This window comes from Cajanus cajan, chromosome 6, assembly GCF_000230855.2.
Source record: "Cajanus cajan strain Asha chromosome 6, NIPB_CcT2T_4, whole genome shotgun sequence".
NCBI classification, from domain to species: Eukaryota; Viridiplantae; Streptophyta; class Magnoliopsida; order Fabales; family Fabaceae; genus Cajanus; species Cajanus cajan.
In genome coordinates, this window is record NC_138522.1 from 48,918,434 (window position 1) to 48,942,454 (window position 24,021).

At 35.6% G+C, this 24,021-nt stretch overlaps 4 protein-coding genes across 5 annotated transcripts; 1 reads left to right on the forward strand and 3 right to left on the reverse strand.

Annotated features, from left to right (window-relative positions):
* Positions 1-767: 767 nt before the first annotated feature.
* On the reverse strand, positions 768-3,124 carry LOC109796883 (BRISC/BRCA1-A complex protein). Of its 2 annotated transcripts, none has more exons than XM_020356727.3 (4): positions 2,784-3,124; positions 2,540-2,698; positions 1,630-1,992; positions 768-1,241 (listed from the first exon to the last, which is right to left on the reverse strand). In XM_020356727.3, exons 1-3 carry the CDS (start codon positions 3,045-3,047, stop codon positions 1,636-1,638), a joined length of 780 nt encoding a protein of 259 aa, XP_020212316.1. In that variant the 5' UTR covers positions 3,048-3,124; the 3' UTR covers positions 768-1,241; positions 1,630-1,635. The 2 variants fall into 2 exon arrangements, with proteins under 2 accessions (XP_020212316.1, XP_020212315.1); XM_020356726.3 differs by having other exon boundaries at positions 768-1,288.
* A 448-nt stretch (positions 3,125-3,572) lies between these two features.
* On the forward strand, positions 3,573-7,106 carry LOC109796608 (ferrochelatase 1). Its single transcript, XM_020356307.3, has 9 exons — positions 3,573-3,825; positions 4,259-4,565; positions 4,663-4,806; positions 4,973-5,074; positions 5,261-5,364; positions 5,444-5,570; positions 5,675-5,827; positions 5,983-6,083; positions 6,319-7,106. The coding sequence occupies exons 1-9, from the start codon at positions 3,764-3,766 to the stop codon at positions 6,635-6,637; spliced, it is 1,419 nt and encodes a 472-aa protein (XP_020211896.1). The 5' UTR covers positions 3,573-3,763; the 3' UTR covers positions 6,638-7,106.
* Positions 7,107-8,921: 1,815 nt separating this feature from the next.
* On the reverse strand, positions 8,922-14,162 carry LOC109795873 (uncharacterized). Its single transcript, XM_020355435.3, has 6 exons — positions 13,854-14,162; positions 13,506-13,777; positions 13,237-13,326; positions 13,074-13,145; positions 12,769-12,888; positions 8,922-10,261 (listed from the first exon to the last, which is right to left on the reverse strand). Exons 1-6 carry the CDS (start codon positions 14,083-14,085, stop codon positions 9,161-9,163), a joined length of 1,887 nt encoding a protein of 628 aa, XP_020211024.1. The 5' UTR covers positions 14,086-14,162; the 3' UTR covers positions 8,922-9,160.
* A 2,853-nt stretch (positions 14,163-17,015) lies between these two features.
* LOC109795874 (uncharacterized) lies at positions 17,016-24,021 on the reverse strand. The gene is made up of 6 exons (XM_020355436.3): positions 23,724-24,021; positions 23,365-23,636; positions 23,060-23,149; positions 22,897-22,968; positions 22,586-22,705; positions 17,016-18,360 (listed from the first exon to the last, which is right to left on the reverse strand). The coding sequence occupies exons 1-6, from the start codon at positions 23,953-23,955 to the stop codon at positions 17,263-17,265; spliced, it is 1,884 nt and encodes a 627-aa protein (XP_020211025.2). The 5' UTR covers positions 23,956-24,021; the 3' UTR covers positions 17,016-17,262.

Consider the following 24,021-nt stretch of genomic DNA (forward strand, 5'->3'; position numbering starts at 1 on the left):
CTGATTATATGTTGAACAACAGATACAGACACAACATGAGGAAGAAATTAGCAAGTCAGAACAAAAAAGGACCATAGCCTAGACTAATCTAAAAGATACTCATTTGTGTAACTATATCAAAACTCCTAATTCAACAAGATACCACACAGTCGTTAACAGGGTGAAAATATAGTTAATAGATGATGGCTACTGCAGTGGCCAGTCTCCCCAATCGTATTTCCACTTGGCGTGCTGATGCAACTACACTAAGAGAATTCGAGATTACAAGCAGGAACATCCCAACGGCCATTAGCAATTATCTTTAATCTTTATGCATTATTTTTATAATATTCTTGAAACCACTAAACAATACGAAACAATACACTAAGTAAAAGATGTCCATTCAATATAGATGTGTCATATACTGAAAGACCACTTGTTGGAGACACGTTAAGCTCTGAAGAAAGCATTATTGCATCATACATCCGGAGATCAATGCATCCAGAATGTATATCAATATACAAATGAATCAATAATGGTCATGATATGATGCAATATCATTAACAAAACAATGAATTAATAAACATGGACAAAATCTAAGACTACCTTCCCAATCATAAAGTAATATATTATAGACGAGAGATATTATAACTACTAATTTATTATTAATAATATTAGCAAAATCATAAAATTCTCTTCTTCCCTTCCTCTAAATAAGAAAAAAGCTTTCCCCCCTTCAAAGTTCTAATCAACGACAAGGTAATTAGGAACCACCACACAAAATAAAATTAACGACAGAATGTCAGTTCTTTTTCCAGTTAATAAAAAAACTTAGGACCGCATGATAAACTTGTCATTCCTCTATACATTATATACATCATACATGCAATTGGTATGAAATAACAAGATAAATGAAGCAGAAAAACTCGAGTATCTGATACGGGTCTAGACAAGCTGCAGCTTGCGTATAAATCACATACCCCTTGGCCACTTTCATTACCAGGCCTAAAACGCTTAACTTCTAATAGATATGTTATAAAGTACACTTCTCATACAATTGATTCAAAATAACAAAAGGTATGAACTTGAGAACAAGAGGATTGTAAGAACCAAATCCAAACTAAGATATTGTTCATGCCATTAACAATCATTCCCTTGTCAACCTAGCAACACTAGCTCCAACTTGAACTTTGCAAATTATGATCATATTCCATTGCCGTTGAGAGATGACCACGTGCAGGTGCAATCCACTTCCCCAACTCCTGGAATTGAATAGAAGGCAAAATCAGAGAGAAATTTTGCATTTCCCCTGGAGATGAATTTTATGTCAGAGTAGCAAGGAAATAGAAACCGCAAAATGGAAAATGTGTACAAACAGAGAAAGGTCAAAAACATAATTCACAATCCATATAATTTTTCTACAATATGAATCATTTACAGGAAATTACGTGGACATGTTAAACCATTTTTTCCCTCCCAAACCCCTTCCCCAACTAAGCCAAGCCTACCCTAGTAGGTTCAAGACTTGTTGGACATTACTTGCATAACATTAACAACCAAATCAATATATTTTGCATATATGGGAAGCCAACACATACATACAAATGAAACCAACAACTGAAAAGACGGGCGAAATAAGCATGCAATTACCTGGTGTCATTGAGTGGATACGGGAGCACTATCTTCAGCAGCCATAGGCTCCACCTGAGAAACCTTCTTTGCAATTGACTTGGGAATATCAACATACTCCTGGATGCAACGTTGCTGAGGATGCGACAGCAGGATGAGCACATAACGGAAAAGAACACGTGCCAACCCCTGTCCACTCTCCAAGATATAACCCTCATATTCACTAACATGTTCAAGTGCCTCCACCAGTGTATCATACACCTCCTGAGGGCAATTGTCGGGCCCAGGCTTATCATGAAGGTACATCACATCCAAAGTGAAGAGTTTCTGGTTCACGGGCCACTGATGCTGTGGCCGCTCCGATGATCTGCAGTAGAACAGAATCTACAGTGGAGTAGCACATTGCATATTAGGATTCGTAATCCTAATTAAGTTTAATTACCTCTTAGTCCATATTGATTCATAGGTTTTACATTTCAGTCCTTATAAGTTATAACTAAAAATGTTCTATTTTAGTCCTCCACAAACTCTTTTTTTGTTCTATTACCAGAGACTAAAATGTGAAATTTGTGAAATAATAGAACCTAAAAGAAGAGAAAAACTAAAATGAAATATTTTTAAGGTTTGATTACCCTTTTGACTCCATTATGATTCATCAACTTCACCTTTTACCTTTTTAGTACCTACGATCTTTCATTTTAGTCTCTATATAGAGATATTATTTTTTGTTCTTTTTAAGTTTTCCTATAAAAAAAAAAAACAAAAATGATATGTATAAAAAATAAAATGAAACATTTTTACCTCTAGGAACTAAAAATTAAAGTTGATGAAAATCCAGTTAAACCTATTTTAAGAGATAAAGTTGATGAAACTACGGTGACGAAGATAATTAAAGCTCTTAATTATAAAGATTTGTGAGAAAAGGACTTACAACTCTTAGGATGCGACCGTGCACACGAGATTTCTTGGCTTCGTGAGCAGCGAGACGGAAGAGATTAGTGAGATCGGGTTGGGCGCAGGATGAAGAAGGTGAAAGCCCCCGCATTGCGGCGATCGTTGAGTCGATTTCGCTGCTGAAGTCTTTCCTGAGCTGTGATTAGTAAAAGCAAAAAAAAAGTGTGAATGAATAAAATAGATAAGAAAGGAAAGGGGAAAGGAAATAGGGTTAGGGTTACCCATGAGACGGAGTTGGAGAGAGTGGCGAAGGCGAAGCGGTGTTGGGGGTTGATGGTGAGTTTGGCGTTGACGAAGAGAATGATGGCTTGCTTGATGGAGTCCAATCGGGTGAGGGGTCTACCATTGGGTCCGGTGGCACCTTTCATCTCCACCATAGACTGAGGATCCACGTCCACACAGATCAGAATGTCTTCGTTGCAAATTCGCGACGCTTTCAGACTGTATCTGTTCATTCCATTTCCATCTCCTTCCATCGCCTCCATTGCTCCTTTCTTCTCCCTCCCACTCCCAACCTCATTGCCTTAAATCACATCACTTCGCTCCCCTTTTTTTTCCTTCCTAAAATAAAACAAAAATATATATATATATATTTTTTTAACTTATGAATACATTTAATAATTGTCATCTAAATAAAGTAGAAATATCTATTAAAAAATGCTGTAAGAAGAGTTTGCATTATTCTTAACAAGATTATTATTAGAATGATCTAATCATATATAATGAATTTATTAAGTTTTATAAAGAAAAAATTATATTCTATTATCTTCAAATTATACTAAATTTTAAATATTACACTTCGTCTCAATTATATCAACTTAGTAACAAAAACTTAGAAAAAAAAATGTTTTTTTTATTTTTATCAAGGCTAGCAAAATTGTTAAATATTTTTTATCAATTATACCTTTCTTGTATTTTCTTAGGAAACGAGTGTTAAAGTAGTTAACGGGTGAGTTGAGCATCCTGACTTGTGTTTGTGTGAAACGAAGGAGCGACCGACCAAAGCGTGGGTGTCCCTCAAATTTGGAACACGTAGACGTAGCTTTCATTAGAAGGTGCGGTTGGACTGAGTTTTGGTTTGGTATTGACTTTTTAACTTCAACTTTGGCAACCTAACCGCAAAATAAAAGTGCCTTCACCTCATAACTCCCTTCATCTTTCTTCGCTAACACTCCACTGGGCTTTCGATCCGAAATTCGCCATGATCGCAGCCTCCTACTCTCCTCTTCCTTCTACGTCTCCCACTCTCCATCGGAACTCACTGTAAGCTCCCATCTCTTGCATTTCCATTTCAATTTCTCAATTTCACCTAAAAAAACCCTCACCAAACCCTATTTGTCTTCTCCGCGTTTTTGTATCTTTTATTTCTCGATCCAATTATTATTATTATTCAATTACGCCGCCTTAGTTCCTCTATGCAATTTTTCATATTGACGTGATCTATAGATTATTTCTGTCGGGCAAAGTTATTATAGGAAAAACAAACGCTCTGTTTCGCGGGTAGCTATGAGTTTTTTTTTACGGTTTTGGAAGCGTTATTATTTTATGTTTCTGTCATGAAAAACATTAGAGTCACCCATTCTCTTTCAAATTCATTGATCTGACATTTTTCTTTTCGTCAATGCCTACCAGCTGGTTTGGGATTTATCACTCGTGAGTAGAGTTCGCTAAATGCTTTATCACTCTTTATTTTCAGGTTGTGTTCTGATTGCCATTCAAATTGTAACAAGTCTACATCTCAAGCATCTTTGTTTTTGTCTTCTGACAACACCAATAGAAGAAATGGCATGCTTGCTGGACCTCTTTCTGTGAGTTCCTCTTCCAGGAGAAACTTAGTTGGTCTGACTTCTTATTCTGCAGAGACGAGTGCTTATGATGTGACTGCTTTAGAATCTCCTTCCCATGTTGCGGAAGAAAAAGTGGGTGTGCTGCTTCTCAATCTTGGAGGACCAGAGACATTGAATGACGTTCAACCTTTTCTGTTTAATCTTTTTGCAGATCCTGTATGTTAGTTTGTTTTTGTGCTTTTTTACTGCTTTTTTTCTTTTGTATACATGGTCATGTGATTTGTATGCTAATGTGTTTCTTGTATTGGGATAGGATATCATTCGTCTCCCGAGGTTGTTTCGGTTTCTACAGCGGCCATTGGCAAAATTGATTTCTGTACTTCGGGCTCCTAAATCCAAGGAAGGCTATGCTGCTATTGGTGGTGGCTCTCCTTTGCGCAAAATTACAGATGACCAGGTGGAGTTCAATTTTTTTGGTTTTCCCATCATCATCTGCTTTGCGATGCTTTTTATCTTGAATGCATGCTTTTTTGGCCTTTCTCCTGTTACATTTAATAAAAACTCTGTTTTGGTAATTTGTGCTGGAGATAACGAAAGCTTTATGGATCATTATGCGTGTGCAGGCACTTGCAATTAAAATGGCTTTGGAAGCAAAGGGCATCTCTTCAAATGTCTATGTTGGGATGCGGTACTGGTACCCATTCACTGAAGAAGCAGTGCAGCAAGTAAGTTCTCGTGCTTTTTGGTCAAATGTTGCCTTTCTGCATTATTCTCCTCATACTTCCATTTTCTCCTTTCATGATTAAATGACATGCAGGGCAATTAATCGTGAATTGTATTATTTATTTTGAGGTACACTGCATCATCTCAGACTTTTGGGTCTAAAATTAATAGTTTGTCTTGTGTGACAGATTAAGAAGGACAGGATAACAAGGCTTGTGGTACTACCCCTTTATCCTCAGTTCTCTATATCCACTACTGGGTCAAGCATCCGTGTTCTGGAGCAGATATTCAGGTACTGATGGGCACTTTGTGAATGCTCTTTAGGTGATTCAAGGATTATTCTTAATTAACTGATGCCATTTAATTTCCAGGGAAGATGCATATTTGTCTAGGCTTCCAGTTTCCATTATAAACTCTTGGTATCAACGACAAGGTTATATCAAGTCAATGGCTGACTTAATAGAGAAAGAGCTCCAGAGTTTTTCTGAACCAAAAGAGGTGAATTTCATTTTGTTGAATGCTTCAACTTGGTTCTTACATAAATTGAAGGCTATGTGATGTATTTTACTGCAGTCTGAACCGTGGGTTTTTCTTTATATTAGGTGATGATATTTTTCAGTGCCCACGGAGTACCTGTCAGTTATGTTGTGGATGCGGGGGATCCATACCGAGATCAAATGGAGGAGTGCATTTTCTTGATCATGCAAGAGTTGAAAGCTAGAGGAATTAGTAATGAGCACATTCTTGCTTACCAGGTTTATTTTGAACTCTTTCAACATGCTTTTCTGGCTTTTTCAGTTAAAATTGAGATTTCATATTTAATTGCTGGCCTATATTCTTGATTTGTAAGTTTGTATGGTTTACTTTCTATTTTTCCAATATCATACATTTTACTTGGATGAATTTCCAGAGTCGGGTGGGTCCTGTACAGTGGCTGAAACCATATACAGATGAAGTTCTCGTTGAGCTTGGCCAAAGAGGTGTGAGGAGTCTTTTAGCTGTTCCAGTGAGGTACACTATTATTGGTCTTCTAATCTCTGTAGATTTAAATTTTAGAAGGTAGCATTGGATTTTACAGTATGTTACTGGTTATAGTACTGTTGAAAGTTGTGAATATCCCTTATCCGGGTGTGGACAGAATAGCATAGCAAATAAATATTATTAGCGTAGAAAAATGCGTTCTTCATCTTTAATTGTTTGCTAGCGGTAATGAGAGTAAAAGTAATCCTTTCTTCTTATATCCCAGCTTTGTGAGTGAGCATATTGAGACCCTTGAAGAAATTGACATGGAGTACAAGGAATTGGCTCTTGAATCTGGCGTCAAGAATTGGGCGCGTGTCCCTGCCCTTGGTGTTACCCCTTCCTTCATTACAGATTTGGCAGATGCAGTAATAGATGCTCTTCCGTCAGCAACAGCAATGTGTGCGCCTGCCAGCACCTCTGAAGAAGATGTTGATCATGACCCAGTCAGATATTTTATAAAGATATTCTTTGGTTCAATCTTGGCATTCATCTTATTCTTGTCACCCAAAATGGTAATGGCATTCAGGAATCATGTCATTTAGAAGAATTAGGAACTACTTGCCAAATACGATTTGCAAGCATATAGATGAAGCTATTGATAGCAATATGGTCATTACAACCTCTACTTTATACCTGGATTTTTTGCCTCGATTTACTCATTACAATCTCTGTTGTATACGTCAGAGCTATGAAGAAGCAATTTTTCCCACTTAATCATAATGGCAACTTGCACCGCGTCTTAAAGAGTATTAACTTATAGATCCTCCCAAAAAAAAATAAAGGATCTGTTCTAGAGCCAAGAGGCATCGACCCGATCTCCGATATTAAACCCTGAACACTTTGTGTATTGTTTATTCACATCTTTTCTACAATTTTCATGTACGGTGGACAAACTTTGTAAGTGATCCACCGTGCACAAATATTTTAAACCATCAGATTTATAGTGTATACGATCTTATGATGTACCTTTTGCATCGGATTATTCACCTCATCAGGCAATTTTTTTTCTCTCTTTGGTTGTTCACGTTTTTATCTCTCCTCAGATACCCTTTCTCACCGAGCTCTTCCTTCAACCATCACAATGCTCTCCATCATAATGTTCTCGTTTTTGCACAATGGGAAACCTTTGGAGCACATTTCTTTATCAAAAACTCCACATTGGGCATCATGGATTTGGAAGGTGGAAGGTGAGAGAGAGGAGGTCTTCCATGCGCAAGCTCCGAAGTTGTGATCCTAAAGGACCATATACAAACCTTAAAAGTTGAAACTGTATATACCAGCCTTGAAACTGTACCCCTGCAGGAGTGAATTACCTCGAGAGCAATCCAATACGGCGTGCCCGGAACATCAGTGAACTTGGGAGACAAACACAGGGACTCGTAGATGGAGAGGCAGCGATGCCAAAATCCGTGAGCTTGACTTGGTCGTTGAGTCAACAGTGTTGCCATCTTTTATGTCTATGTGGAGATGGCCTTGAGTGTGGAGGTGAGAGAGGGTTAAGGGTGTCTGAGAACCATAGTGAGAGATGATGGATCAATTACATGTGCATGGCCATGAATGGCATCACCATCCTTCACTAGATCGGCAACTGATACTTTTCTATGATTTAATTTTTTTATCGTTCGTTGTTCTATTATGAGGCAACGAGTGGTGAGGGGGGAGATAGAGGAAAGTGTGTCTGAGGAAGGGAGATAGATAAAACTAGAAGGCAAGGTGACGAAAGAGAGAGGAAATAGATGAGAAAGGACACGAGAGAGAGAGAGAGAAAATACAGGATAGCAGAGAAGAGAGAAAAGAATTGACAGAGGATGAATAAAATCTAGTGCAGGCAGTCTATCATAATACTGGATAAATCCGATAAATCTAATGGCTTTAGATATTGGATCATGGTAGTCCACCTACAAAAGTGGTTCACCGTAGCACTCATCGGTTTCCCTTACGCCCCCACCCCCCCCGGCCGTGAAATGGACGAAAATGAGATAGAAAGAGAAGAAATGTTATAAAAAATAGATAAAAGGAGAAAAAAAAATGAAATATAAAAGGGATGTAAATAAAAATAGGTACGGAAAAATAAAGGTCCCTGGGTCTTATATCCAAAATTGGTATAGTTGTACGTACAAATAGCATGGAAGTATGCGAATAAATAGTTGATCAAATTTGATATAAAGCATTATGATATAGTTGGTAGATAATATTTCTCAAGCACGGGTTAGAGTTTGATATATATATATATATATATATATATATATATATATATATATATATATATATATATATATATATATATATAATTAGTTTTATCTATCGTAAAAGTCAAATTATATTCGAACTACAAATTTAAAATTAAAAAATAAAATTAAGTTATTCAAACAAAATATTTATATTCATAAAAATTAAAATCAAATTCTACAAATTTTAAATTTATTGAATTCCTAAATTTCTTAAGCGTGATGCCGAACATCTAACCCAAAACACTGAAGCAAAATAGATGTGTATTCAATTACGTTTTTATCACTGAGCCACTTTGCCATTTTAATGTATGTTATATTCTACTTCTAAAATATATTTGTGATCTTTTATTATATTATTATAAAAGATTATATAGATTCTTAAATTTTAAACAATTCTTTCAACAATTAATGTTGTCCTTGACGTTTGTATTTTGAAAACACGATTTTAAACTCTTGTTGATTTAAAAATAAAACTTATCTTACTAAATTCACTAACAAAAAAAATCTATAACAATATCCAATCCAATAAAGTCATAAATATGACAAGAACCACGCAAAAAATATAGAAATAATAAGCTCCTAAAACAGACAAAAATTTCCAACATATTTTTCATTTTTAGTTGCTTTTCATATAAATTTTTACCATGTTAATGGTTGATATTTATCCGTACAAAACATTCAAAGACAGAAAATTTCAATACTAAAGAAGTAAAAAAAATTAAAAATCAATACATCAATTCTTCGGTATAAACGATGCAATGCTACTTAAATGTCAGCTATTACAATAAACAACGGTAGAACCGATAACAGCCCATGAAGGGAGAGGCAAAAATATCAAGTCTGAGGTGATGTTTTAGCAACGGCATTCTGAGGAGCCTGAGCATTCGCACTGGCATTACCATCACCAGTATATGCCGCAGTCTGAGTATAACCAGCAGCACCATAAGTGTTGCTGTATGGAGGTGGTGTCTGACCATAACCTTGAGGAGGAGCACCATACGTTTGAGGAGGGTACCCTGGTTGCACCGCCCCACCATAACCAGATGGTGGTGCCCTCGATTCAGGTTGAGCATACCCTGAAGGTGGGGGCTGTGCGGGATATGCTGACTGACTGTAGCCTCCTCCTGCGCTAGGAGACTGTGACTGTCCATAAACAGGTGGAGTGCCACTAGGCTTCTGAGATTGAGGGGGTCCATAACCAGCCCCATAACCAGGCTGCGGTTGATTACCATAAGCTGCTTGAGATGTAGGGGGAACCCCATAACCTGGAGTCCCTTGAGGTGGGTAGTTGGCAGTGTTCGAGCTGGGCTGTTGGGCAGCAGGATAACCTTGCTGTGCAATCGCAGTCGGTTGAGCAGATGAAGCTTGGGTTGAATCTCCCTGGGAAGGATAGTTTGCAGTGTGGCCCTCTTGGGCAGGGTTACTTCCACTACCATAGCCACCAGTAGCTGACCCATACCCTTGCTGTTGATCATATGGTTGTGGCTGCCCATACCCTGATTGTGATTGTGCATTATACGCATTATAACTGTCCTGTGCATAACCCTGCCCAGGTTGGCTATAACCAGAGGAAGGTGGCTGACTGTAATTGTATGCAGAGCCATCAGCAGGAGCAGCAGAACCACCAGGATTTTGTGATTGCTGTGGCTGTTGACTATAGTAATCATAGCCGCCAGCATGAGCAGACTGCTGGTGAGGTGGAGCAGTAGACTGGTCCCAACCGGTGGAATATCCACCAGGTTGCTGAGGAGGATAGCCTGCATATGGTGGCTGAGGCATGTTATACTGGGGTGATGGGCCAGGGTATGCTCCAGGTTGCACATAGCCATAACCAGGTTGCTGCATTGGGGCAGGAGGAGCCCAGTTAGAGGGTGGTCGAGATTGGTAACCTTGCTGAGGATAACCACCAGACATTGCAGGATTTCTAAGACGATTCTGTGAAGACAAATTCAAACAAAAAATAAAAGTGTGAATTCACCCAAGGCTTTCACATCATACAAGTATAGAAAGCAACAGATGCCCACACATACACAGGTTAAACTTAAACAAATAAAAAACAACATATAAAGAACACAAGATAAAAGGTATATATGTCTTGCATTAACAGATTGCATACAAGATCAGAAAGGAATATGAATACCTACATACCGTACTGGTTCGTGATAAAACTGAGTTACTCCAGCAGAAGCACACCCTTTCCCTATTCGAATTGAATGGGTACAAAAGGAAGCACAGACCACAGAAACAAGCATACAATCTATATTATTGCCTTAAAAAGGCAATCCATCATATATTATCTCAAAATATGCAGTCTTATTCCAATTGTTGCAGTATATAATATATCATTCATAATCGTATTAATTCAACGAGTGTCTGGACCACAGATATTTCATACTGTATAAGATGAAGGAACAACCATAAATAGATGCAAATATACAGACTGTCAAGACAACTTCCCTGTGCTCCCATGTACATTCTCTTAACCTTTCCTTAACCCTTCCTTAACCCAATCTAGCATGTCAACCTCAGGATAATCAAATAAAAGCAAATAAAATCAAAAATTATTTTAATGAAACAGGAATTTAAATAGGTGTAGAAGGCCTCTTATTTACTGAGCAGCTCAAATTTCAGAAAAGATTATAATTAAATGGCACAAGAAAAAGAAGGAAAAAGAAAATAATAGTTGAATGGTAAGAGGCAGAAGAGTAGTGGCATGAGCTAAAGAAAAGTTATAATGCCACATTAAATGTATAGAAATCTAGAACAACATAACTCACTATTCAAAGCAACTACAATTAAAAAATGTATAAAATAGAAGAATAAGGGAAAAAAAGGTAAAGGGCATCACTATGGGCAAATTTCAGGTTACCCCGCCAAATGTATGTCCAGTATAAGACACAAGAATAAAATATTATTTCAAGTATATATAGTTATTCTGAGGAATGAAGTGTATGCACAAATGGTATAGTTGAAAAGGAGGATTTCAACACAATAATTCAATATTCAGTCTAATGATGACAGAGTCAAATAATATTAATAGGAGACTTATTGCCCTTATCAAAACTGAGATTTAGAACCATACCAGGGCATGCTGAGGGAACACCAACAAAGGGATTCATGTTGGTGTCACCAAAGGTCCAATAGACACTATAACCCTACAATAGTCCCAATAGCAAGATCAGTCATAGGATACACAATTAATAAGCATATTCCATTGTTGAACAGGCTATAATCCCAGTGAGTATCCAGTGAGTATCCCCTTTGACCAAAAGAAATACCAAAATTACAGTAGCCTTCATAGCCTGCCCCAGGAACCTAACCCACAAAAAAGATGAAAGACCCATCTTTTGCAAGTGTTTGGTATCTTAAACAAATAACTGGACTATCAAATTCTCAAACATTTCCACCAATGTCCTCAGTTTGTGGATATATAACAGAGATAATAATCAAGACATATTACCTAATTATATATTAGACAACAGATACAGACACAACATAAGGACGAAATTAACAAGTCAGAACAAAAAAGACCTTGAATTTATGAACATCCACCATAGCCTAGACTAATCTAAAAGATACTCATTTGTGTATATGCATATATTATATATTATATCAAGACTCCTAATTAAACAAGATACCAAACAGTTGTTAACAGGGAGTAAATATAGTTAATAGATGATGGCTACTGCAGTGGCCAGTCTCCCTAATCATATTTCCACTTGGTGTGCTGATGCAACTACACTGAAGAGAATTGAAGATTACAAGCTGGAACATCCCAATTGCCATTAGCAATTATCTTGAATCTTTAAGCATTATTTTTATAATAGTCTTGAAACCACTAAACAATATGATACAATACACTAAGTAACAGATGTCCATTCAATATAGATGTATCATATACTGAAAGACCACTTGTTGGAGACACATTAAGCTCTGAAGAAAGCATTACTGCATTATACATCCAAAGATCAATGCAACCAGCATATATCAATATACAAATGAATCAATAATGATCATGATATGATGCAATATCATTAACAAAACAATGAATTAATAAACATGGACAAAAAAATTAATTATGCAAAATAAAGTAACGGCCATCACATAATTTACCCATGTTGTTATTTTTGTCGCTGCAAAGGAACAAAAGCAAATATTGAAGAGTCCAAAAGCCACACAGCATGTTACAGAGATCCATTAGTTCATGTTTCATATTTTAATAGCATAAAAAAAATAACAAAGATCCAACAGGAAATCATAAGACACAATAAATCACATAAAAGCATGGAAAAAAATTAACCCAGTTTGACCAAACGAACATTTAAAACGATGATCAGACTTGTACAATAGAAAATCCACACTTTTGAAGACTAAACTAGACTAGGCACAAGGCAGGCAAACATGTTAAGCCAAAAACAAAAAAGAGAGCATCCTTAACATACCTCGCCACTGATAACTTGATTAACCAACTGCTTTGCAGACTCAATTTGCTCAGGAGTCCCATCAATTTTTAATGTCCTTTCAGTTGATGTGTCACCAGGGGGAAGATGCAGAGGTATCACCTGAGAAAATATACAATATTAGTGAAAAGCAACAATAAATAGGGTCTCAAGCTGGCCGCTATTGCAACCTATTTTTAAAAAGGTAGTAATCACAGTCACAGTAAGACAACATAGCAACTAAACCCTAAGCAAACTATGATTTATCACAGACAACAATATCCTAGTTATCAGCTAGAAGTGAAAACCTGAATCCGTGCTCCAGTCGAAGCTTGCATATTCTTTATTGTTTCACCCCCTTTACCAATTATAAGGCCAACCTGAAGATACACAACAAAATCTATCAACCCACACACCAACCACTTAAAAAATTGTGCAAAGCATATGCTTCAACATATCTCCTTTCCACACCTTATTATTTGGGATTTTCATGGAAAATTCATCCGACCCAGCTTGTCCAGTCAGTCTTCGAGCAACAATGCCAGAACCTCCAGATTCAGCCTGGAAAAAAAAAACAATTCAGGCCTGATATATTTTAACATAATCATTCGAGCAAATTCATTAGGAAACAGTTCGCCTTATACATCTCATTATAATTATCATTCCATCGACATCTAAGATAATTTAAAGAAACCCTATAGCTAAATTACAGCGAAACGGGGAAAAGTGAAAAAAAGAACCTCAGCAAGAACTTCATTGATGAGTTTCTCAGCAGAGGCAATTGCTTCAGGAGTTCCCATGAGCTCAACCATCCTAGTCGGGGAATTAGGATCAGCGTCCATATCGCGAGTAACTTGAATTTTGGCGCCAGATTGCAGCTGGAGATACTTGATGGTCTCTCCAGCTTTTCCAATAATGACACCAACCCTGCCGTTGGGGATATCTATCTTCTTGCTCGTTCCTTGGTGAGCATAGGAGACAGGAGGAACTGCTGAGTACTGAGGCTTGGCATCTGTGTTAACGGAAATGAGAATTTAAAACCCTAACCTAAACCTAATACATAGAGTGGAGCGGAAAGAAAACTTTACCGAGGGAATCGAAGCCGGAATCAGGCTTGGGACGCTTGTTGGCGTCGAGGGGGGGAGGAGGAGCGCCGCTGAGGAGGCGAGCGGCGACTTCTTGAGCACGCTGCTTGGCGAGCTCGATGCCGGTGGCAGGGCCGGCGGAGAAGCCAGTGGGTCTGTCGTTGGCTTGGTCGTCGTACTTACGCTTGTGAGGCGCAGAGTCGGTCCCTGATGAATATTGAGCTTCCTCCGCCATCGGCACAAACCCTAAGAGATGAGATATTTTCTTTCCTGCAACCAAAATAAGATGGCATCCGCAACATGGACCATTCAGATAAGATGTAATTTATAATATATCAGAGGTTGATACTGTCAGAATAAAATAAATTTTAAATTTTTAATCATATTCGATATTTGGTATATTTTCGAATAATAAATTAAAGACTTAAATATATTTTTAGTCCTTCAAATTTATGATAAATATGTTTTTGGTCCCTCAAATTTAAAATTGTTGTTTTTAGTTCTTGTAATTTTAAAAAATCTTATTTTAGCCTCTATATTCAAATTTTGTTAAGAAATTTATCAAATATTATTGCATAAAATCTATCTATTGATGTTCTTATTAGTGAAAATATCACATTAAATCCAGTTGATATTGCATAATTGTCTTAATTAGTCACTTTCAAATATGTTATTGGTGACCTAAAGGACTAAAACAAGATTTTTGAAAATTACAGGAACTAAAAACAACAGTTTTAAATTTAAAGGACCAAAAACAAAATTATTTTAAATTTGAAGGACTAAAAACATATTTAAGCCTAAATTAAATCTTGTGTTTAATATATGAATTAATAAAGAAATATATCAATTATGTTTAAATAATAATAAGAAAATATTAAAATTATATATGTATAGTATTTTAATATGTATAATCTTTAGTGTATATTTAAATAAATAAAAGATAAAAATAACACATTAAACAAATATCAAAATAGTATGAAAAACAATGTAGATGGATAATATTCTTCATTTTATATCTAATATATATAATTAAATATTAAAATCAAATATATGTATTCATCTTTAGATTTCAAATATTATCTTTTACATCATTTTTTCATTTATTTTAATAATTTTTCAACTTCTTTGTCTCTTTAAATATATCATTTTCATATTAATTTTAACATTTTTTTAATCTCTTATTTTTAATATATTATTTTTATGTTTATTTTAATATTTCTTAAAAACTATTATCAATAATTAAAAATATTATCACAATATAAATTATTTATCATAAATTAAAAATATATGTTTTTGTAGATTTTTTCTTTTTAGAGTTTTTTGAAGGGAGATGATGAACATATTATCACCTTCGCCAATGAATAAAACATTCAAAATAACCATATCAGCTATTAATTCAATTACCACAAAAGTTGAAAATAATAAAATTAAAATAAAAATAAAAAAATATTTTACCTTTGATATTATTAACAAAAATATATCTTGAACAGAAATAACATTGAAATTCATAAAACATAAACAATAAAACTAATGGTTAAAGAGTCTTATGAAAAGAACACTCACAGTGTAGTGCATTTTTTTCAACTATTCATTTTCTTTTGCTAATAAATTGTCTAAAACTAATTATTAGAAATATTTTTTCACAATAATTGTGATGGAGAATATGTCAATTTATATAAAATGGATTTAAAATGATGTTATTGAATAGATCATGTTTATAAATTCTTTTGCTATCGTCTATGATTTTGGCTAAATGATTGTTGAATTTTTTCCTTCAAATCAATAAGAAAAAAAATGGATTGTTGTTGGTCTCATCTAACTCGTTGTCTAAAATACAACTATAAAATTTTAATTGGACTTAATTAAATATTCATCTAACTGAGAGTGTGGAATATGGATACCGCATAGTAATGACCATTGATTTTTATATACTTCTAAACTACTTTTTGAAGACTAAGTTTGAAACTTAGCCATTTGTAAAATTGGTATCACATGCATGTAGAATAAGAGCATGAGAGTTAATATTTAATGTGTATGAGATTTATGAATGTGCATAATTGTTCAATTTTATGTAATTATATGTCTAAATGTATATGATATATTTTTAGATGCTACTTGATCTTATTTTTTATACAATGATGATACGTTGTGAAATGTATTCTTGTTTTTTGTACATTGTACTTTTGTTGGAATGAACATTATTTATAGGTAAAATTTAACTGAATATGCATGATAAAATTGTTAAAGACAAAATTTAGACTTTTAAGTTATTTGTTATTTATAAATTTTTGCTTTGGTACATGAGAAATCAAAATAATAAGATTATTTAGATTTCGTCTAATTATTTATTTTAAATTATTAGTTTATGTATAGTTTTTGAATAAATTTTATGTAAAAGTTTTTTGAGGTACTTACTTTATCTTTATTGATTTTTGTACAATACAAATTAATAATGTGAACCTTTAGTCCAAATATCAAATACACCAATGATTAAAATTTATAGATTACTTATTAACAAAATTTTCAAATCGATAGAAGTCGAATTTAGAGTTTTTTTTTTTGAATAAGTTTATTATTTATTAATTGAGTTAATCTTGATGAGTTAATATCTTGACTCATTAAAATATAATTCTGATCTATCATTGATCTATCATTTTTCATGAATTAGTTTGTCTCATTTAACGTCTATCGTTCCTAAATACCTTGACCACCTTAAACTATGATCACATTATATCACCATAATTTTTCTAAAGTAATTACAATAAAAATTCATAATAAATAAATTACAATAAAATAAATTCATCATTTTCTAATGATATTAAATTTTCATTTTTTTATAAGTAAAAATGATTGATAGAAAACCACACTTTCAAACTACCAGACATGACATAATAAATTTAATGATTAGTTCAAGTTCAGTAGGATTTAATTTAATTTTAATTCAAAGCTTTATTTATCACACTAGATCATAATAAATTTACGTTTAATGTATAATAGCTAAAAATGAGATTATTGTAACTGATTATTGTCATTAACTACTTTAAAAAGCTAATTGAAAAAAAAAAACTATTTATGTACGAACACATACTTATGTAATTAGATAAACCTTAAAAACATAAATAAATCTTTCAACAACCAAGCATAAAATTGACCGTGAAACTAGACTAGAAACTAAAAATTTCATGACATTCATAAATTAATTTCACAAGTTCAAATAAAATTACCAATAAGATTTTTCAGATGCCACAAAAGGGTTCCTATGTAACCGTACATAATATTAAAAAGTAGAAAATTTCAATACATCAATTCTTCCATCTAAACAATGCAATGCTACAAAGGTGTCTACTAATAAAAAATAAAAATAAAAATAAAAAAGCGGCAATAACAGTCAATAAGGGAGGGGGCAAAAATATCAACTCTGAGGCGATGCTTTAGCAACGGCATTCTGAGGAGCCTGTGCATTTCCACTGGCATTACCATCACCGCCAGTATATGCCGCAGTCTGGGTATAACCAGCAGCACCATAAGAAGTGTTGCTGTATGGAGGCGGTGTCTGACCATAACCTTGAGGAGGAGCACCATATGTTTGAGGAGCGTACCCTGGTTGCACCGCCCCACCATAACCAGACGATGGTGCTCTCGATTCAGGTTGAGCATACCCTGAAGCCGGGGGCTGTGCAGCATATGCTGATTGACCATAGCCTCCTCCTGCACTAGGAGACTGTGACTGTCCATAAACAGGTGGATTGCCACTCGGTTTTTGAGATTGAGGGGTTCCATAACCAGGCTGTGGTTGAGTGCCATACGCTGCTTGGGATGTTGGGGGAACCCCATAACCTGCCTGAGACCCTTGGGGTGGGTAATTGGCAGTGTTCGAGCTAGGCTGTTGGCTGGCAGGATAACCTTGCTGTGGAATGGTAGTAGATTGAGCGGATGGAGCTTGGGCTGAATCTCCCTGTGAAGCATAGTTTGCAGTGTGGCCATCTTGTGCAGGGTTACTGCTACTGCCATAGCCGCCAGTAGCTGAGCCATAGCCTTGCTGCTGATCATATGTTGGTGGCTGCCCATACCCTGATTGGGATTGGGCATTATAAGCATTATAGCTGTCCTGTGCATAACCCTGTCCAGGTTGATTATAACCAGAGGAAGGTGGCTGACTGTAATTGTATGCAGAGCCATCAGCTGGAGGTATATGACCACCAGCATTCTGTGGTTGCTGTGGCTGTTGACTATAGTAATCATAACTACCAGCATGAGAAGACTGCTGTTGAGGTGGTGCAGTAGACTGGTCCCAGTTTGTGGAATATCCACCAGGTTGCTGAGGAGGATATCCGGCATATGGTGCCTGCGGCATGTTATACTGGGGCGATGGACCAGAGTACGCTCCAGGTTGCATATAGCCATAACCAGGTTGCTGCATTGGGGCAGGAGGAGCCCAGTTAGAGGGAGGTCGAGATTGGTAACCTTGCTGAGGATAACCACCAGACATTGCAGGATTTCTGGGACGATTCTGTGGAGAGAAAAATTGAATCCAAAAATAGAAAAGTGTGAATTCACCCGATGTTCCACATGGTACAAGTAAAGAAAGCAACAGATGCACACACATACACAGATTAAAATTAAACAAATAAAATTCAACATATAAAGACCACAATATAAAAGGTATATATGTCTTGCATTAACATAATATAATGCATACAAAAATCAGAAAGGGTTATAAATACCTACATACCGTACTGGTTCGTGATAAAACTGAGTTACTCCAGCAGAAGCACACCCTTTCCCTATTCGAATTGAATGGGTACAAAAGGAAGCACAGACCAAAGAAACAGACAAGCATACAATCTTTATTGCCTTAAAAGGGCAATCCATCATATAATATTTCAAAATATGGAGAATCTTAATCCAATTGTTGCAGTATATAATATATCATTCAAGAGTGTCTGTACCACAGTATTTCATACAATCTATAGTGCCTTTAAAAAGGCAATTAATTATATATCATCTCATAATATGGAGAATCTATTAGCAATTGTTGGGGCATACAGTATATCATTCATAATTATATTAATTAAACAAGAGTGCCTGGACCACAGATGGAGGAGCAACCATAAATAAATGCAAATATACAGACTTTTACACAACTTCTCTGCTCCCATGTACATCATCTTAAACTTTCCTCAACCCAATCTAACAGGTCAATCATAAAGGATCATCCAATAATAGCAAATAAAACTAAATATTATTTTAATGGAACAGAAATTTATGATAGGGGTGAAAGGCCTGCAAACATATCTATTGAGCGCAGCTCAAACTTGACAAAAGATTATAGTTAAACAGTATCTATAAGAAAAAAGAGGAAAAGATTAATGACAAGAGGCAGAAGTGAAGTGGCATGAGTTATATCAAGGCAAACATTCCATGTGAAATGTGCAACCCATTACACATGTCGGATACAACAGATCATAACAGAAATCATGATCATAACTGGTCAGTTGAAACAGCGATTCAAAAGAAGGATATAATAATAGTATGGATAAAAAAGTTGGGAAATTTCATGTTATTATGCCAAATGTAAGTCCAGTACAAGACACAAGAATAAATATTATTTCACGTGGAAAGATTTTCCGAGGAATGACCTGAAAATAGGGGTAAAAGACCTGTAAACATATCTACGATATGCAGCTCAAACTTGACAAGATTTACAGTAAAATGACATATAGGAATAAGGGAAAAAATAAAAACAATTGAATGATAAAAAGAGGCAGAGATGAATTGGCATGAGCTATAGCAAGGCAAAAATGGCAGATGAAATGTGCAACCCACTACACACATCAAAAACAACAGAGATCATAACAGAAATCTTGAAGAGCATAACTTGTTAGTTGAAACAACTACAATTTAAAAAATGGATAGAAAAAAGTATAGGGAAAAAAGTTAAATTACTTCACAATGGGAAAATTTCAGGTTACTATGCCAAATGTAAGTTAAGTACGAGAAACATGTATATGAAACATTCTTTGAGGAATGAACTGGAAAACACAAATGGCATAGTCAAAAATAATTTCAACACAATAAATCAATATCCACCACTCTGATAATGACACTTTAGAGTCAAAAAATATTAATAGGAGACTTACTGCCCTTGATAATAAATATCAAATCTGAGATTTAGAACCATACCAAGGCATGCTGAGGGAACACCAACAAAGGGATTCATGTTGGTGTCACCAATGGTCCAATAGACACTATAACCCTACAATAGTCCCAATAACAAGATCAGTCATAGGATACACAATTAATAATCATATTCCATTGTTGAACAGGCTATAATCCCATTGAGTATCCACTTGGACCAAAAAAATGGCATAATTACAGTAGCCTTCATGACACCAGGAACCTAAACCAGAAAAGATGAGAGACCCACCTAACTAATGCACAGTGCAAAGAGAAAAACTTTACACAGTTTAAATAATCTTTGCAACAGCAGAATATCTTGTACAACTAAACTGAACTAATCAATTCACGAATATTTACACTAATGTCATCAATTTGAGAATAGAGAGAGAGAGAGAGAGAGAGAGAGAGGTAATGACAAAGACATATTATCTAATTATATAGCAGAATACAAATACACAAACAAACATACGCAGTTAGCCAGTCAGAATAAGAATGATCCTGAAACTCATTTATGACCATCCTAAGCCTAGAAATACTATTTTAAAATGATCCAAAACAAAACAACTATTTTATCAAAAAAATACTGATCCATGCATATTACTATTTTATCAAGATCCCTAACAGAACAAGACACCAACCAGTTGTTAACACGATAGAAATATAGTTTTAAAATGATAATTACCGTAGTGGCCAGACAACCAAATCACATTTCCACTTGGCAAACTGAAAGCAACTAAGCTGAAGATCATAGTAGTCAATCCCGGATAGCGGAGCGGAGTGGTCGACCCTAAAAATAGGATAGCGGGATGACACGGAACGGGATAACCGCTATTTTAATATTAATTTATATATATTAAATAATTAATAATATATATATAAAAATAAAATCTACTGAATTAAATTTATTCAGAAATTAAAAATAAAATCTGCTGAATTAAATTTAATCAGAAATTAAAAATAAAATCAGCTGAATTAAATTTAATCAGAAATTAAAAATATAATTTGCTAAGTTAAATTTAATCAGAAATTAAAAATAAAATTTGCTGAATTAAATTTAATCAGAAATTAAAAATAAAACCAGCTGAATTAAATTTAATCAGAAATTAAAAATAAAATTTGCTAAATTAAATTTAATCAGAAATTAAAAATAAAATTTGCTAAATTAAATTTAATAAAAAATTAAAAATAAAATTCTGTTGCATAAACTAAAAAGAGAGAAGACATAAGAACAGAAGACAGCCGATGAGCGGAGGGAGCACGTCGGAGCTGGAGGCGCGTAAGCTGGAGTTCGTCTTCTGCGCGTCCACGATTGTCCTCAAGAGAGAAGAAACAATCGTCCGAGAGAGAGAGAGGAGAGGGAGTGCGAGAATTGAGAAACCAAGTGGTTCCACGAGAGGGAGAGGGGAGCATTAGGGCAAAAAAAGCCCAATTGAAAAGACAGACTTATCCTTAATGAAGGGTATGTCGAAATCACGCCGCATTTCCGCAATTTTTCGCCGCTCCGCTCCGCCACCGACGCGGCCGCTCTGGCCGTGACACACATCCGCCACGCGACAGCAGCAAGATTGCGGGGTCAAGCGCTCCGCCCTAGAGCGCCACGACAATAACACCCTGCGGTGTTCTGATAACACCGCGGGATATAAAAATATTAATCATAATCTACTTAAATTATACCAAACTATTATTATTCTTTATTTATACTATAGTGTAAATTTAATTTTTTTTATTTATTTAATAATTGACCCACTCCACCCGCTATTAACTACTATGCTGAAGATAAATTGAGATTACAAGCAGAAACATCACAACCGCCATTATTAATTTGATATATATTCAACCTTTGTGCTTTTAATTTTATAGTAATCTGGAAATAACTTAACAATATGAAACTAAGTACTAAATTTCTTCTGAGAATAATACAATAATAACAGATGTCCAATCAACATAGAAGTATCTTATATTGAAAGACCACTCGTTAGAGACAATTAGAATCTGAAGAAAGCACTATTTCCTTATACATACACTTGCAGCTAAGTCATTTCAGTCAAGATATCAATGCATCCAGAGTATGCAAGTAAATTAATAATGATCATGATATGATGCAATATCATCAACAAAACAATAGATTTATATGGACAGAATACAAATTATTTATGCTAATTAAAATTATATCCATCACATCAATTACCAAAATTATAATTTTCACACCTGCAAAGGATTAAAAGCAACTATTAAAGAGAGAGGGCCCAAAAGTCATGTCATGTAGCATGTTACAGGGATCCATCAGTTCTAGTTTAATATTTTAATGGCATAAAAAAATTAACAATTACAACAAGAATCATAAGGGCACAATATTCACCTAACAATCACATAAAGCATGGACAAATTCACCCAGTGTAATCAAACAACATTTTAAAAGATAATTAGACTCATGCAATATGTAGAATGCAATACCCAACAGAAAATCAACATTTTAAAACACTAAACTAGACTTGGCACAAGGCAGGCAGACATGCTCAGCCAAATGTAACAAAAGGATAGCATCCCTAACATACCTCGCCACTGATAACTTGATTAACCAACTGCTTTGCAGACTCAATTTGCTCCGGAGTCCCATCAATTTTTAAGGTTCTTTCAGTTGATGGGTCACCGGGGGGAAGATGCAGAGGTATCACCTGGAAAAAATTACAATATTAGTGAAAAGCAACACTAAACAGGAACAGTCTCAAGAGCTGGCTGTTAAGGCAACCTATTTTTATAAAGGTAGTAATCACAGTCACAGTAAGACAACATAGCAACTAAACCCTAAGCTAACTATGATTCATCAAATACAACAATATCCCAGATATCAGTTAGAAGTGAAAACCTGAATCCGTGCTCCAGTCGAAGCTTGCATATTCTTTATTGTTTCTCCTCCTTTACCAATTATAAGGCCAACCTGAAGATACACGGCAAAATCTATCAATCCACACACCAACAGCTTAAAAAAATGTACAAAGCATATGCTTATACATATCTCCTTTCCACACCTTATTATTTGGGATTTTCATGGAAAATTCATCCGACCCAGATTGTCCAGTCAGTCTTCGAGCAACAATGCCAGAACCCCCAGATTCAGCCTGGTACAGAAAATAAATAAATAAAAATCAGGCCAAATATATTTTGAGTTTTAACATATAATCATTCGAACAAATTCTTGTAAAACAGTTGGCCTATTTCATCTTATTATAATTATATCATTCCGTCAACATGTACAATAAGTCATGAAACCCTAAGTCCCAAACCATAGTTAATTTACAGCAAAAAAGAATAAAACGAAAACAATGAATGAAACCTCGGCAAGAACTTCATTGATGAGTTTCTCAGCACAGGCAATTGCTTCAGGAGTACCCATGAGCTCAACCATCCTAGTCGGGGAATTAGGATCAGCGTCCATGTCGCGCGTGACTTGAATTTTGGCGCCAGATTGCAACTGGAGATACTTAATGGTCTCTCCAGCTTTTCCAATAATGACGCCAACCCTACCGTTGGGGATATCTATCTTCTTGCTTGTTCCTTGGTGAGCATAGGAGACAGGAGGAACTGCTGAGTACTGAGGTTTGGCATCTGTGTCAGCGGAAATGAGAGTTTAAAACCGTAAAGTAAACCTAATAGATAGAGTGGAGCGGAAAGAAAAGGGATAAATAATGTTACCGAGGGAATCGAAGCCGGAATCGGGCCTGGGACGCTTGTTGGCGTCGAGGGGGGGAGGAGGAGCGCCGCTGAGGAGACGAGCGGCGACTTCTTGAGCACGCTGCTTGGCGAGCTCGATGCCGGTGGCAGGGCCGGCGGAGAAGCCGGTGGGTCTGTCGTTGGGTTGGTCGTCGTACTTGCGCTTGAGGGGTGCGGAGTCGGTTCCCGATGAATACTGTGCTTCTTCCGCCATCGTCACAAACCCTAAACACTCGCTACTCGCGTTAGCTGTGTTAACCTATTGTATAGGTTTTTTCTT